This window comes from Epargyreus clarus, unplaced genomic scaffold (assembly GCF_041222505.1).
Source record: "Epargyreus clarus isolate Ecla_fem2 unplaced genomic scaffold, WU_Ecla_fem_2.2 ptg000007l, whole genome shotgun sequence".
In the NCBI taxonomy this organism is placed as follows: Eukaryota; Metazoa; Arthropoda; class Insecta; order Lepidoptera; family Hesperiidae; genus Epargyreus; species Epargyreus clarus.
This window is the reverse complement of record NW_027332215.1, coordinates 13,922,473-13,937,598: the sequence shown is the minus strand read 5'-3', so window position 1 is coordinate 13,937,598 and position 15,126 is coordinate 13,922,473. Positions and strand designations below refer to the sequence as shown.

At 33.4% G+C, this 15,126-nt stretch overlaps 2 protein-coding genes across 6 annotated transcripts; both read left to right on the top strand.

The window, feature by feature from the left end:
• The first annotated feature begins 509 nt into the window (after nt 1–509).
• Nucleotides 510–13,147, top strand: Prp4k (Pre-mRNA processing factor 4 kinase). Of its 5 annotated transcripts, XM_073074751.1 has the most exons (11): nt 574–740; nt 878–1,085; nt 2,764–2,804; nt 4,936–6,253; nt 6,448–6,591; nt 6,785–7,114; nt 7,908–7,996; nt 8,594–8,740; nt 9,004–9,272; nt 9,385–9,761; nt 10,052–13,147. In XM_073074751.1, exons 3-11 carry the CDS (start codon nt 2,794–2,796, stop codon nt 10,256–10,258), a joined length of 2,892 nt encoding a protein of 963 aa, XP_072930852.1. In that variant the 5' UTR covers nt 574–740; nt 878–1,085; nt 2,764–2,793; the 3' UTR covers nt 10,259–13,147. The 5 variants fall into 5 exon arrangements, with proteins under 5 accessions (XP_072930855.1, XP_072930852.1, XP_072930854.1 ...); XM_073074754.1 differs by lacking the exons at nt 574–740; nt 878–1,085 and adding an exon at nt 510–567; XM_073074753.1 differs by lacking the exon at nt 878–1,085.
• A 1,046-nt stretch (nt 13,148–14,193) lies between these two features.
• On the top strand, nt 14,194–15,038 carry Sdhaf3 (Succinate dehydrogenase assembly factor 3). Its single transcript, XM_073075370.1, has 2 exons — nt 14,194–14,367; nt 14,820–15,038. The coding sequence occupies exons 1-2, from the start codon at nt 14,194–14,196 to the stop codon at nt 15,036–15,038; spliced, it is 393 nt and encodes a 130-aa protein (XP_072931471.1).
• Nucleotides 15,039–15,126: the final 88 nt, after the last annotated feature.

Sequence of the window (15,126 nt, the reverse complement as noted above, 5' to 3'; positions counted from 1 at the left end):
GCTTCAAACACGAATCTTTTTGATGCCTTCATTTAGTTATGGACGCGATAGTAAATCGATTAAAATATCGTTTCTAAATCAAATTAAATTTACTATACTCTTTGAATTAAATAATCTAGGATAAGGTCATTATATTAAATTTTATACTTATAATTATAAGAAATAGAATACATTTATTTATATACATTATTATATTTATTTAAATATTAGTTAAATTAAAAATTCTTATTATTTTAATAGCATTTTAATTACAATTAATAATTTATTGTGTTCGTATGGTAAATACCTGTGACTGTGATTTATATTACTACTTTAATATAAAAATATCTCAGAATCAAATCAAATAGCAATTATTATTTTGATATTAAAAATAAAATAATAAAATAAACTATTATTCATCAATTATTTTAATTAATAATATTCTCAAATAACACTAATGTTAATTGATGGCATTATAATAGTATTAATATTTGCTTCAAAACAACGAAAGCTAAAAACTTTTAAAAAATATGGTATTGGGCATAGATAACGAGTAACAATTCTGTAGAAATATCGGTGATTTGATGGGTAATGTCACGTTGAATTACTAATAGTTTTGGATTATTTTTTGTAAAACAACATAACGTACATGAAAGTGTTCTCAACTAGTGCAGTATCCACTATTAAATAACAATTGTTATTTTTAACAAGTTCATTCAAAAGAGAAAATTTACACACCCGCCAACCTACCTTTCGCTGGGGTATTTACTCAAACAGTTTCTTTGCTAATAATCGTGGATGAGGATTATTTATGTGATTTAAATTCCACTATTATTACATTACGAACTCAGTATTATCTCCTAATAATACGAAATAATTTTATGTTGTATTTGTGTAGATACAATTGTGTTTGGTAATTGAAAATAGCTGTACCTATTTTATTGAAATTTGGGCACCGAGGGGCATAAACACAAGTAACGCCAGTTGTTTGTGGTTCATCCCCTTCCCTTATCCTCACATCACCCTACATCAAATTAATTGGGGTGTGATCAAAGGAATCTGTGGCGTATTTCCAAATTGCATGTGCCCTTGGTACCTCATATTTTGTGAGTATTTCAATAAATCAAATTAACAATTATTTGTAATTACCCACGATTCATGCTCAAAAAGGCTTTACAATTAATGTATTCATTTTCTTGTCTGTTTAGAACTCTTTAATTTGATGTTTTCAATGATTTTTTGGTTCATTGCAACTTAACATTCAAACAGCAAAGCATCCATTAAATTATTATTTTTATACTGGTTTATTGGTACTTATGACTTCATAATTGTCATTGTTATTTTTGGATATGCTAAATTTCTTACTTAGCTCAAGTTATCTAAAAGCAACAATAGCTCAGTGTATAAATATTAGTCTTTCTCTGGAGGTCCGAGGTTGGAATGGAATCTAGGTATTCCTTTCCGACTTTATAATGTTATAAGCATGCTAGGATACTTCAATTTATGTATAGAAGCTCTTTGGTTTGATATGTGGTATATGTACAGACATCATTCGTAAATCATTCTATATAATGTATTTAAACATGCTTCCACAAAACATTTGGCCCAAACCCAAGCCTTGCCTGTCAAATTATTGTATAGAAAAGTATGATTTTGCCTGATAAAACACATTTAATGTCTATACAAAAATGATGCCTTAATAAGACATATTTACAGTAATAAGTGAAATTTATTGAATATCAAATGAGGTAAATGGGAGTGCACAGGTTACTATTACACATTTATTGCATCTACTGCTCGAAATAGAGCCTGCATAGTGTGCAAGAAGATATTTCTAAGTATATTGCAATGTGCTGTAAATAAGTAAATGCAATGTATTGTAATTGTGTGGTTGTGTTGCAGGATTGTTCTTTTAACCAAAAACTGTTCTTTCATTCTTCCATTAAATGCAGTGTCTTTACTTATAGCTTGGGGGCTAAATAGAAATCACACAATGTTTTGCATCAAACAAGTGAGAATTAACTTAAAAATGTATGTTTAAAAATACCTTGAGATTCATCATGTCATCTTCATATGTCAATGTTGTTGAATATTTTCTAACAAAACATATATCTTGTAAGCAAAGTTCAACGTAATTACTGTCCTGATGGGCAGGTTTCGCTACTCGGAGTGAGAGGTTAGGCTATTCTCCTGTGCGGCTTATAAGTTTTATTCACACTATTTTGCCATCACCATTCTAGGAAGTACTCATTAATCTCTAATACTATAATATCTTTAAAATCATAGGTATGTGGGTTCATAGCAAAATTTCTATTTATTTTATCCTTGCTATAAAGCTATACCATCTGCTTGCTTAATCAAAAAATGTACATATTTTTGTCAAAGTTAAAACATAATCAATAGATACTTGGGTATACAAGTATTTTAGAATTTCAATAATTAGCTACACTGCCTGGTTAGGTACAGTTTCACAAGAAGTTATTTTATGTTAGTTGGGTATTCACTTGAACTATCATATACCCTCCGTACAGTTAAGAATCAGTTACCAGAGTATGATCAATTTATATGACAATCCTATCCTATCATATTGTGCTATAGTCATCCTTTCCTTAATTCCTTTAAAAGAAATAAGCAGATATAGTCTATAAATAAAGATAATATTTCTTCTCATTCATAAACCATAAAGTTATAAGTGAAATGATTGTTTATAGTTACAGTTAAGACTATATATAATTTATATCAGATCATAGTATATTATAATAAAAGCAATTACTTTTGTTGCAGGGCATTGAAAAGGCCACTACAAAATCCAAAATGGGAAATGAGTGAGTAAAACAATTATTTATTCCTATTTTTAACCTTTTAACAACTAACAGGTCTAACACTGTCACTCTTATATTAGTATTGTTAAGCGCTGCTGTTTTCTTGTTTGGACAGTGTAGTAAGAGAAAGATTCTTATAAGAGGCATTCCTGTTTATTACTTACGAGTAGCACACATCTGGGCCCGACTTCGTGTAGGTGTTAATCTTATTTGGGTTCATTAATACCTCCAAAGAGAGCAGTGACCTTTCAGGTGAACTGCATGCTCATTTGTTATTCAAATTTCATGAAAAAATATATATTTCTTAAGAGACTTCTATACATTACTTCTTAGAGAATTCTATACCATTATGTAACTGAACATTTATTTTTAAGTTGTTTCTATGTATTCTGTGCCTTAAGACAGAGACAGCATCAGCATAATTAGTACAGCATAATCATCTACAATGTTTTCTAGATAAAGAACCCTATTGCTAAGCCTCCACTGTCTGTCCGTCTGTCGCAGGTCTCTATCTCTTGAACCATAATAGATAGACACTTGAAATTTTTATAGAGTATAAATAATGCTGAGTGATAGCAATTAATAGCAACAATGCTACTGAAAATAAAAAAATCTTGAAAATAAGTAGAAGGAGCCATACATAAGGCTTTGTAAAATGAAAAACATTTTATCTGTTGAACCGTAATAGGGAGACAGTCCAAAAGGTGTCATGGAATCCTTTGTATGCGTTCGAGGCGCACTTTGCCAATTACTATAATCATAGGTGTATAGTTGCTAGTTATTTATAGATATTTAATGTGGTATGTGACAATTAGCCGAGGCGTACCAACTTACTCCTCGGGGCTAGCAGAACATCTGTGGCCGACCTCAGGTAGGACTCTAGTCTTATATGTGGTTTGTTACAGATGTCCATGTAGCCACTTACCATCAGATTGACTGCTTGCCCATTTGCTGCTTTTAATTACATAAAAAGATTCTGTTATAAAAACAAAATCTTTTGAGCACTTTGGCTATAATTTAATAAGATAATAGGTTTAGATTAACTTAAATTTCAATGAATTTATTTTTATAATACATAATGTACGATGCAGCATACTTTGTTCTGGTTTGAAAGGTGTGGTAAGGGAAATATACTTTTCGGAGGTGTTTCAGTTTAGTCCTCAAGGGTAGCGGCACATTTGTGGGCGTCCTCATATAGGAGTCTAATCCTATATGGGGTTGACTATAGAAGTCCATGGGTGGCAGTAGCAAGTAACCATCAGGTGGACTGCATGCTCATGTGTATGCAGTACATCTGATGTTTGAAATGATAAAAAATATATGTGCAAAAATATAATTAGTTATTTGTCATTATAAGTATTATAGTTACCAAGAAAACGAACAGTATAAGTGATCTTAGATGTAGCTAAAATTAATATGTACAGAAAACTCAAAAATCTGTGACATGGATAATTATTTCACCCTAGGTAGATCTTTTCAACTTCAAAAAGATATTTTAAGAATTTGAAAAAGTTTAATGTAACATAACTTTCTATAATTTAATCTTCAATAAAAATGTCATCTTTAAGAAAATACTATAACTATCCTCAATAAGTACTTGCTTTTAACAATTGTTTTCTAAACAAGATTTACTAACTTCCGACCCTCATTTCCTTTAAAAAAATCTAGTCTTAATTGAGGTTGCAGCTTTCCAAAACTTGACGGTCATGGGTGGCACTCATATGTTACTTTATTATCTTTGAATTTGTAAGAACAATGACAAATTTGTCAATTTTGAAGTTAAGACCATCATTTTAATAAAATTTTATATTACTCCACTATGTAGAATTCAACATTTTTCACTACCTAATTTTAGCTGTATAATGTTTTTTGCAAAATGAAGAACTCATATTTTACTTTAAATATATGTATACGATTAATTGAAGATACAAAGCGCCGTAAGGGGTATGTTGAGTGTGATCATTTGAGTTTACACATTGGTTGTGTTGAATTATTGTTAAACTTTCAAGAGATCTTAAGCTTCATGGTTTAAATATTGTTAACATTTTACAGAACAAAATTAAACGAGAAAAACGAAGGCAATATTGCTTCTTTTCATCCTGTAAGTATTTTATTATTATATTACTTGTTACAGAGATAAGTATGGCTCGGATATATTTTCCAGTGGAGAGTATTTGGAGGAAGAGAGGAGGAAAAGAAAAAAAAGTAAGAAACATAAGAAACACAGCAGAAGTACTAAAGATGAAGATAAAGCTTATAAGAAAAAGAAGAAATCAAAAAAAGAAAAACGTAGAAGTCCAAAACCTGAGAGCGAAACGTCTCTGTCGGACGTGGAAGAGCTTATCAAGAAGTCCAAACAGTGTCAACCGATTAAGATCACTTCTTCTATAGATTCGCCTTCAATTGAATCAATAAAATCTACACCTCAAAAGACTAAGAATGGTGATACAGTTGTCATTGATTCCCGCAGTGAAAGTAGAAACGACGATTCAGGAAAGCGTACATTAAAGAATGACGCTTTAGAAACAATCTCGTCTACATCTGGAACAGAAAATTATCAGGAGGATTGTGCTAGTCCAGAGTTGACTATAATTGAGGACGACCTAAATCTAGATGAGTTAATGAGGCAAAAAGAATTATTACAGGCTCGTTTGGTCGCTTATTATTCTGAAAAGAGTGATGAGGAAGAAAATGGTGATAAATATATGGAAGCAGGGGAAATCATATGTATTAATGACGACGATACAAAGTCACCACCCCCAAGAAAATTCAGAAAGGAAAGACATGAGCACAAGAGAAGTAAACATAAGCACAATAAAGATCGATTTTCTGACAAGGATCGATTATATAAACCTAAGCGATATGATGAAGATTTAAGAGACATAATCAATAGAGAAAATAAGAAAGTATTGGATAAGAGACATGATGAGAGGGAAGGTCGTGAACGAGAATATAAAGATCGAAAAGACAGAGAACGTCGGAAATATATAGTTGAAAAAAAAAGAGAACGTGCGATGAGAGAGCGGGAGCTAGAAAGATTGCGTGAGAGAGAAAGAATACGGGATAGAGACAGAGAACGTTACAGAGAGCGGCGTCTCTCTTCAGAGCAAAAATGGAAAGATAGGGATATGGCACGCAGTCGCCGTACTCGTGATCGGTCACCACCGGATCGGCCGCGTCGAGAACGAGTCTCTGATCGTGATAGGCGATCTCACGACCGCGACCGTCTCAGGAGATCTGGTGACAGGCAATCGTATGATCGCTTTGGACGGTCCTATGATAGACGATCTCCGGAACCCGACAGGCGGTCTCCTGATCGTGAAAGACGGTCTCGCGAGCGCGACAGGCGATCTCATGAACGTGACAGACGATCCTATGAACGTCTGCGTGATAGGTTCAGAGATTCCTCGCGAGAAAGAAATTCCAGATTAGATATTAGAGAAAGATATAGGGTGAGTTATAATTATTAAGTTGGCAATCATCTTAAGAAACGCTTTATTGTTCACTGACAGCTGGACTTGGTACAGTTTGAACTTCAATTATCCAGAGTAAACATTAATAGAATATTCTTCAGTAGTTTGATGCAATTAAAATGTTTTATTTAATTATGAAAATTTTCACAACAACAACATATATGTTGTTTCAGAATTACTCGACGAATGAAGTTACACAAATAGTAGAGAGTTCGAGTGAGGAAGACCTTGACATATGTTTAAATACCGAAGATGAAGAAGAAAGTGATGAACAAATTATTGAGCGGCGAAGAAAACAACGAGAACAGCTATTAAATGTAAGATAGTCAAGCAATCTTTATTTTTAAATACCCAATCATATTTCATATCTATTTTCAATTTAAAATTCAACTCATTTTTCAAATGCATTATTTATCTCGTATGTTGTTCTACACATTTTATTGTTATAATATAAAGCTAAAGCTAAGCTCATTTATCGAGTTCGTGTTCCTTATCGATCTTTTTTTGCAGAGACTGAATAATAAAAATGCAAATCCTACCACTGAAACAGAGGAAACCAATGCTGCAGTTCCAAAGACTGATTCTAAGTTAAATAAGGGGGCCAGCTCACCGGACCCGAAACTATCACCAAAACCTGTTTCTTCTTTGGTTGCTCCGATGAAAACAGAATCCAAAACCCAACCAATTAAAAAACCAGACTCCAAGGGAAAATATGAAGGCGACCTCCTGACACTAGAAAAGAAAATTGAAGTCGATTCTAAGGCTTCGGCAAATAAATCAGACAAGATGGGAAAAGAATGGGATATGTTTGCGGACCAAGATACGTATGAAAATATTGATGTAAGTGTTATTAAATTTAACTTTACCAATATGCTTTAACTTTTGAAGGTCGTAAAACCCTTTGTGGTTTATCTCCGGCGGTACCACCACCACACCTATTTCTGCCTGTTAACAGTAGTGTTAGCGGTGCTGTGTTCTAGTTTTATGGGTGTGGTAAGAGAGACATACTTATCCGAGGCGTTCCAGCTTAGTTCTCAGAAGTAGTGGCGCATCTGTGGCTGATTTCGGGTAGAAATATGCGGCATTAACCATCAGGTGGACTGCATGCTCGTCTGCTACCCTATGTTATATGAAAAATGCGCACCCTAGCACTATCTAAATGTACTTGAAATAACGAAAGTACTCTGACATTGAATGATTGACCAGTACTGGTACGGGTTCTTCGTATTAATTTAATTTCTGTAGTCCGCGCCAAACTGCTAGCCCGTTCTGAGGTTGTTAAGCGCAGGTTTAGTTAGCATATACTCCGTAACGTAAGAGCACACTAATGCAATAGCGGGCAGCTGAGGGTGCCGGGGGGCCTGTCTTCATCCCGCTAATATCTGCAATTTGCTGTTGCGACGCGACTCGTTCGATATTCGGAGCGGACAAGCAGTTTGGTGCGGACTATACCCATTGGCTCAAGTAGGGTTTTGCTCCGAGTAATGCTCAGGTCTACCAGAGATAGTAGAAGAGCTCTGTGGGATTATAATTTACTAGTAGTTTTAGCCATCAAAATGCCCTATTTACATACTATTTACTTATCTATAATACTACTATTGCTATAAATACTTATATATAATTTTATTTCCAGACCTCAATAGCTGGAAGGTCGAGGCAAAAAAATACTCAGGAAAATCCCTCTCTAACAGACAACTGGGATGACGCCGAGGGATACTACAGGTATTTGACTTACTAGCTTTACGTAATGCAATTATATGAACTTATATACTATTTATTTCATGATATAGCCACATATAATCTTCATTATTTTGTATTAATTAATCGTCTGAGAGTGTATTGGCTATTAACCCGCTTCAAATCACGGATCAGTTTAATTTTATAAACACGTCGCTTCATGTGTTTTGTTAACTTCATTATTATAAATATGTATTATGATACCGAGATTGTAACATTCTATTTTGACCTCTATATCGTTTGATCAATAAATGCTAACGGGTTCAAATGTGTACAATTTAGTCATATCTCGTGTAACAGACACGTTTAGCGGTGAAATGATAAATAACGTGCTAAGGTACTCTTGTTATTCTAATTAAGATTTGACCTGCGTGGCACAGTGGTTACTATACTGTCTTAATCTGGATTCGAATCCCGATTAGTCAATTTTTCTGCAAGGTTTTTAAACCGAGAACAATCCAAGTGTTTATGCTGTCTTGGTGTGTGTAGGATGCTCTCATAGTAATGTTGGTCTAAGAGTGTGAAAAGAGTTGAACAAAAAGTTAAATTTGATGATAATAATGTAAATATTTTTTCTAACAGAGTTCGCATAGGTGAAGTACTAGACAATCGGTACACTGTGTACGGGTACACTGGACAGGGCGTTTTCTCGAACGTGGTGCGAGCGAGAGACGAGGCGCGCGGGAACAACGACGTTGCTGTTAAGATTATAAGGAACAATGAAATCATGTAAGTCCTCATCATACTTTATTTAACATACTCCGGAGAACACTGGCGGCATCTATTTTTTTAATGTGGTTAAGCTTGATTACGAGTACCTACCAGTATCTGGTAATTGATGGTAAAGTTTTGGTAAATAAAACACTGCAATATTTTCTCCTAAATCTGAGTATCTCTTTTTGTGTACATGTTAGTTCCTACACAATTAATGTTAGTGTAGGACTATGATGAACAAACAATAAATTTAAAAATACCTTTTTTGTTTTGTCTAGGCACAAGACTGGTCTACGTGAATTAGAAATGCTTAAGCGCCTGAATGATGCGGATCCCGATGACAGATACCACTGCCTGCGTCTGTTTCGCCACTTCTTCCATAAGCGACATCTGTGCATGGTGTTGGAACCGCTATCCATGAATTTGCGGGAGCTTCTCAAGAAATATGGCAAAAATAGCGGCATTCACGTTAAAGCTGTGAGGAGTTACACACAGCAGATGTTGTTGGCTCTGAAGCTTCTGAAGAAAACTGGTATACTTCATGCGGGTAAGTCGATTCACCTCCGATGTTTCGGTAACTATTCATGTTCAGATTCATCTTGATTCACGATGGCCTCTCAGTGTAATTTTTTTTGTAAAATTTAATTTTATATTTTTAGATATAAAACCAGATAACATTCTGGTAAACGAGAACAAATTGATGTTGAAACTGTGTGACTTCGGTTCCGCTTCGCACATCGCCGACAATGAGATCACGCCGTACTTAGTCTCCAGGTTCTATAGGGCACCAGAAATCATCCTTGGAGTGCCCTACGACTATGGTATCGACATGTGGTCAACAGCATGTACGATATATGAACTTTCCACCGGAAAGATCATGTTCAGCGGGAAGTCGAACAATGAAATGTTAAAATATTTTATGGACCTCAAAGGGAAAATACCAAATAAAATAATTAAGAAGGGACACTTCAAGGACCAGCATTTTGACTCGAACTGCAACTTTTTATATCACGAATTGGATAAAATAACTGAAAGGGTAAGTTACTTTGTATCATGATTACTATTTTTAAGTTGAAGAAGCATGGTTAGTATTCTATGTAATTCTGTCCTACCTGAAGCCAATCACTGATGCATTGTCACTCCGAAGAACTAAGATCATTGCATCGATGGTAGATTTATCTAACCTTATGTCATTGAAAAGATTGCCTATTATAAATAAATGGTTGTTGTTTATTTTCTCAATGTATTGAATAAAAAACATATAGAGCATATTCTAAGCATATTCTAAGCTAATTACTTGTCGTAAAGCCGAATGTGTGGTTACAGGAAAAGATCGTAGTGATGTCGTCGATAAAGGTGACACGTGAATTGTACCACGAACTGGCGCCCACTTCCCATCGGATGCCGAGCCAGGAGGCCAAGAAAATGACGCAACTGCGGGACCTTCTCGAGAGGATGCTCATGCTGGACCCTTCCAAACGCGCTTCCGTCAACCACTGTCTCACTCATCCCTTCATACAAGAGAAAATTTAAGTTTATATCATCCTAAATTAAGTCCACATTTATAGCTCATAGCTCATATTTAATATTACGGACCTATTGTAAATAGGACATTAGAACTTTAAGGGCTCATACTTCAAAATGTTAAAACAATTTGGAGATACAATTTTTTTTTTATTTCACATTATAAATTATTAACATTTTCTGGAGGTGAGAGGAGTTAAGAATCGACATGGTTGTGTTGAAAATGTGGGTGAGTTCTATCAATGATTGTAATGTTCATATTACAATGTTAACCAAATCTTATCACATCAATGATACATGTAATAAGCATTTTAAGGGACTTTATTTAAGCATTTTTATTGATTCATTGCATATTTATGTAATAATTATGATTAAATATATTTTTGTGATTTAAGGAGATACGGTGCTGCAAATATTGCATTGTGGATATCTCTCGAGTTTGTATTACTTAAGGATATGGACAGGACACAATAGTCTTCTTGTCGTCTAGTAGATATTTGACCGTAAATTGCTTATGTTAGGTTTTTATAAACATTAAAAAACAATGTTTTGGTGTACATTTCTTACTTTTAGGTATCATTAGGTTCATAAATTTGTCAATTGTTTTAATGAAATGGGTGTTTGTATAACTAAATGTTTTGAGTGTTGATGGCCAGTATGCGCCACAATTTTGGAGATGAAGCATTTATATACTTCGGCAATAGCCAGATTGGAACAATGCTCGTAAATTTTTCCATGAAATTTATGTTGCGGTCAGATGCGAATGTATGTGTGTGTAGTGTGACCAGAGGATCAGATTGAGTGTGGCTGTTCTTAAACAAAGGTTATGCTAGACATTACTACTTGTAAACATGTTTTGTGTGTAGTTTTTATGTTCTTGGCTAAACAGTCTTAATATTAATGTACGGCTATAATTATAAGTGTAGTAGAGGTGTATCTGTATATCAAATATTTTTTAAAATGAATTTTAGGATTCCTGAAATTATAAATATTTTAATAGAAATTAATGTTATTTAGGTACGTTTAAATATTACTATGATTTATTGTAAAAATGACGAGGCCATCTATAAAGTACGTAATGCGAAATGTATACTTTATTGACATAACATTTATTACTGTAATTAATTAATGATAATTGTAGACACTGATGTCTACGCGCTTTGAAATTATATAAAGGTCAACAATATATTTATCAGCTAGAGCTCCAAGAGTCTTCGTGATTCAAGTTTCTGATTCAGCTTAAATCTCCACATAATTCGTCTTTATTGTGTCTTCGCAATTATTTTTTTTACTTTTAAGTGTCCAACAATAATCCATTTATTATACGAGAAAACCCCATTGAATATATTGGGCGTGTGAATTAAATTAGACAGAACTTCCTAGCAACGGGGATTTACATTCCAGTTATTTTCTCCATGAATAAAGGGCTACTTGCATCCTCAAATTTAACTAAATGTTCGGTAAACTTTAAATCTGAATGTGAATGGTAACTGGTTGAACGGTGCGCGGAATTTTGCTGAAAGAAATTATATTAATAATGAAAAAAAAATAATGTCATATTTGTAAGTGTGTGTAACGTACTTTATGGGTGACGTCTATGTAAATATTCGGATTATGCAGATACTATGTCGACACTTGACTGTAGCCTCACCATATTGTATGTACGAGCATCCATTGCGGATCCAATATATATTCTTAATATAGTATAGTATCCTCTTAATAATCAGCCCACGGTTTTCATTTAAATGATCATATTTATCTAATATACAAACGGGAAAATATGATTTGTGTTGTATATTCGCGTTGATGTATTTCCCACGCGGCCGTTTTGACTATATTTTTATATTAATAAGTCCACAGAAGTCAAGAAATACTATTTAACAGTTCAACTTAATTAAGGAAAATTTTGAGTAAAAAAAATCCGCAATTATTGTTCGATTATGATGATTGCGGGCACTATATATCATTAGATTATAAAAGTACAACCTTGCAAACAAAAATATTTTCCTTTCCGCTTTACCCAAAATCGTAGCATAATAATGCTCTTTAAGCTCTGCGTATTGACTAATGTCGTAGCCACGCATAAAGAGTTAAACTTTTATAAAGAAAAGAGAAGAAGAAAAATAGGATAAAATAGAAATCCATGCATATATAAATCAGTATGAATGGGTAATCGTTCTGTGTAGGTAGAGGATTGAGAATGGTTGGGTAACACATGTTTGAGCTGTAGGAATAACTATTTCAATGTGGAAGCTTTGAAACTTACAGTGCAGTTACCATCTATACCTACTGAACAATATTGACAGTTACATTCACGCGAAAAAAGCAACATTCTGGTCAATGTAAGATTAGTCTAACTATACTCATGATATATTTTGTTTATGTAAGAAGGAAATAACATAAAATTCGAACTGTCTCTTTGTATATTTCTACTTTTATAATCATTCAACATTATTTATATATCGTATAAAATACCCAATCAAAACAACTGGCTAGCGCACAAGAGTCTACTGACTGTAGTTATTATATATGTAGTTATCATCATTATTGTTTTTTGTAATGAAAAGTACATTTTGTCACTTTCGAACAAAGTCTATTTATAGTCTTCCTTCTGTTCCATCTTCCATATTGAGTAACGGTAATTAAATAAAGACGTCAAAATATTTTTGATACTTCGTCGTAGATACAACTTATGTGGTGGAAATCGCCATCATGTCAGTATTGTGCAGTTGAACATAATTTGCGTTAAGTTTCAATATTACAAGATGGATAAGTGTCATCCTTACTATTTGTTACCGATTTTGTATATCTTGTACCGTGGACTGTATTTTCATACATACAATCATTATTTTAAAACTCTTGGTGTCAACTTTGAGAATAAATTGTTTAGGTGTGTGATTTGTGTCCATTATTTCTCCAATATTCGTACCATACAACAAAGTATATAACGGATTTAGTTGCATGCATAATTACATAGTAGGTATTTAAAAAACAACTAAATATTTTCAGTGGATATACTTTCTAAAAATACACAGGGATATTATAAATACATTCTTATTGATGTCGTCAATTCTATTAGTAGTCTAAATATACTCTAATTACTTATTTTACTTAAATCCCCAGAATAAGTAAACATTTTTAAGGGTAATATTCATACTGGTTCTGACCATAATACTCTATGCCCTGACCTATTTTAAGCTCTGATGTTAGCACATCTTTAGTACTTACAAAATATGCAAGTAAACGGTTGATTTTTCAGAAAAATAAATTTAAAGTATTGGCATATATTTTATAGATTTTGTATTATCTTGGTAGTGATTTTAAGTTATCGTATTAAATTTTGACCGAAAAGGTACGACGATAAGTTTTTATTGATTTCTCATTATATAAGTATTGGCCTTATGATTTATTTCATTTTTTCTTTTATAAAGGAAACTCAAAACTAAAATGTCTATAACATAAGGCTATAGACAATTAAGAACAATGAAGAAGTCATACATTTGTGATTTGACAATAATGACAGATATTTGACGTTGACAGACTTTAATAATAATTATTATGATATGTCAAATCGTAATTTTGTAGGTTATACAATTTTAACCAAATTAAATAAATGAAATATAGGTAAACTATTAATTATACTGAAAGAAAATGAAAATGTAGTGTTTTTACGTTGTGTTTATATCAGTATCACAAATGCATAGTTAACGTATTTTCATACAAAGTATATAGTAAATAATAAGTGTCAGGTGAGTTAACAAAGAACTTCCAATTATTAGAAATTACGCAAGGGCTGATAATGATAATCTAGGAGATACCATCTTTTTATCCTGACAAGTATTCCCCTCTACTGTTTCAAATATTTAAGCTCAGACACACAAGAAAAAGTTGCCTTTTTGGAGATTTACAGGGGGGTGGTAAATTTCGGCTTATATATTTACAGCATGTCTCTGGAGCACGTTTCCCGTGTCCGACGACTTTACAAGTTAATATTTCGTCTCCACCGCGGCCTGCCTGCTGAACTACGTGTATTGGGAGATAACTACGCAAGAGATGAGTTTAAACGACATAAAAAATGCACACCGCATGAAGCAAATATTTTTCTCAATGAATGGACGGTTAGTGTCATGGTTTATAGTATTAATGTATATATAAACTTCTAATGTTTAAATAAAAACAGTAATATTCTATACTCAATTTGATAATTCTTGTGATAATGTGTGTTGTGCTGGTGTATGATTTATTTAATGCTGCATTATTTGCACAACTACTCTGGCTGCATTACCGGTACCGGTACACTATTTTTGGTGTGGGTAGGGCATGTTAAGACTTACTTTTTCGAGGCATTCCAGCGTAGTCTTCCGTTGTAGTAGGATCTGTGGCTAACCTCAAGTAGATCCCAAGTAGGAATCTAATTTGAAAACTAAAATACATAGATTTTTTTCTGAAATGCAGTAATAATATTTAGACAATATGTTATCCAAATATGATAAAAAGGGAATTTTGCATTTTTGTCAAACCCATCTTTGTTCTACGACTATGATGAAAAAACCCTATGTATATTTTACAGGACTATGCATTGAATCTGGCAAGACAGATGAAACCATTACAGCAGGCCAAGAAGAAGGTAGTGGGGCAATATCTGGATCCGCAAATGTTGGACCACATGACTGACGAGCAGTTGGTGCAACTGTATGAACTACACAAGGCCGCTGCTTTGAAGGAATCAGAAAATGTTGACAACATTATAAGCACGGATAATGAAGGCAGTAAGAATAATCGACAGTAAATAATAATAACTTTGGTTTAAGATATTGGATAGATGACCTATGTTGTACATATTATGTGCCGTTTAAACAGGTAATCATGATGTTGAA

Excerpts from the sequence above, each read along its gene's own strand:
- Prp4k (XM_073074749.1), top strand. The coding sequence starts at position 4,678 with ATGAAGAACTCATATTTTACTTTAAATATATGTATACGATTAATTGAA. Across the intron at positions 7,997-8,593 it reads GACGCCGAGGGATACTACAG|AGTTCGCATAGGTGAAGTAC; the intron begins GTATTTGACTTA and ends TTTTTCTAACAG. Across the intron at positions 8,741-9,003 it reads ATAAGGAACAATGAAATCAT|GCACAAGACTGGTCTACGTG; the intron begins GTAAGTCCTCAT and ends TGTTTTGTCTAG.
- Sdhaf3 (XM_073075370.1), top strand. The coding sequence starts at position 14,194 with ATGTCTCTGGAGCACGTTTCCCGTGTCCGACGACTTTACAAGTTAATA. Across the intron at positions 14,368-14,819 it reads TTTTTCTCAATGAATGGACG|GACTATGCATTGAATCTGGC; the intron begins GTTAGTGTCATG and ends TATATTTTACAG.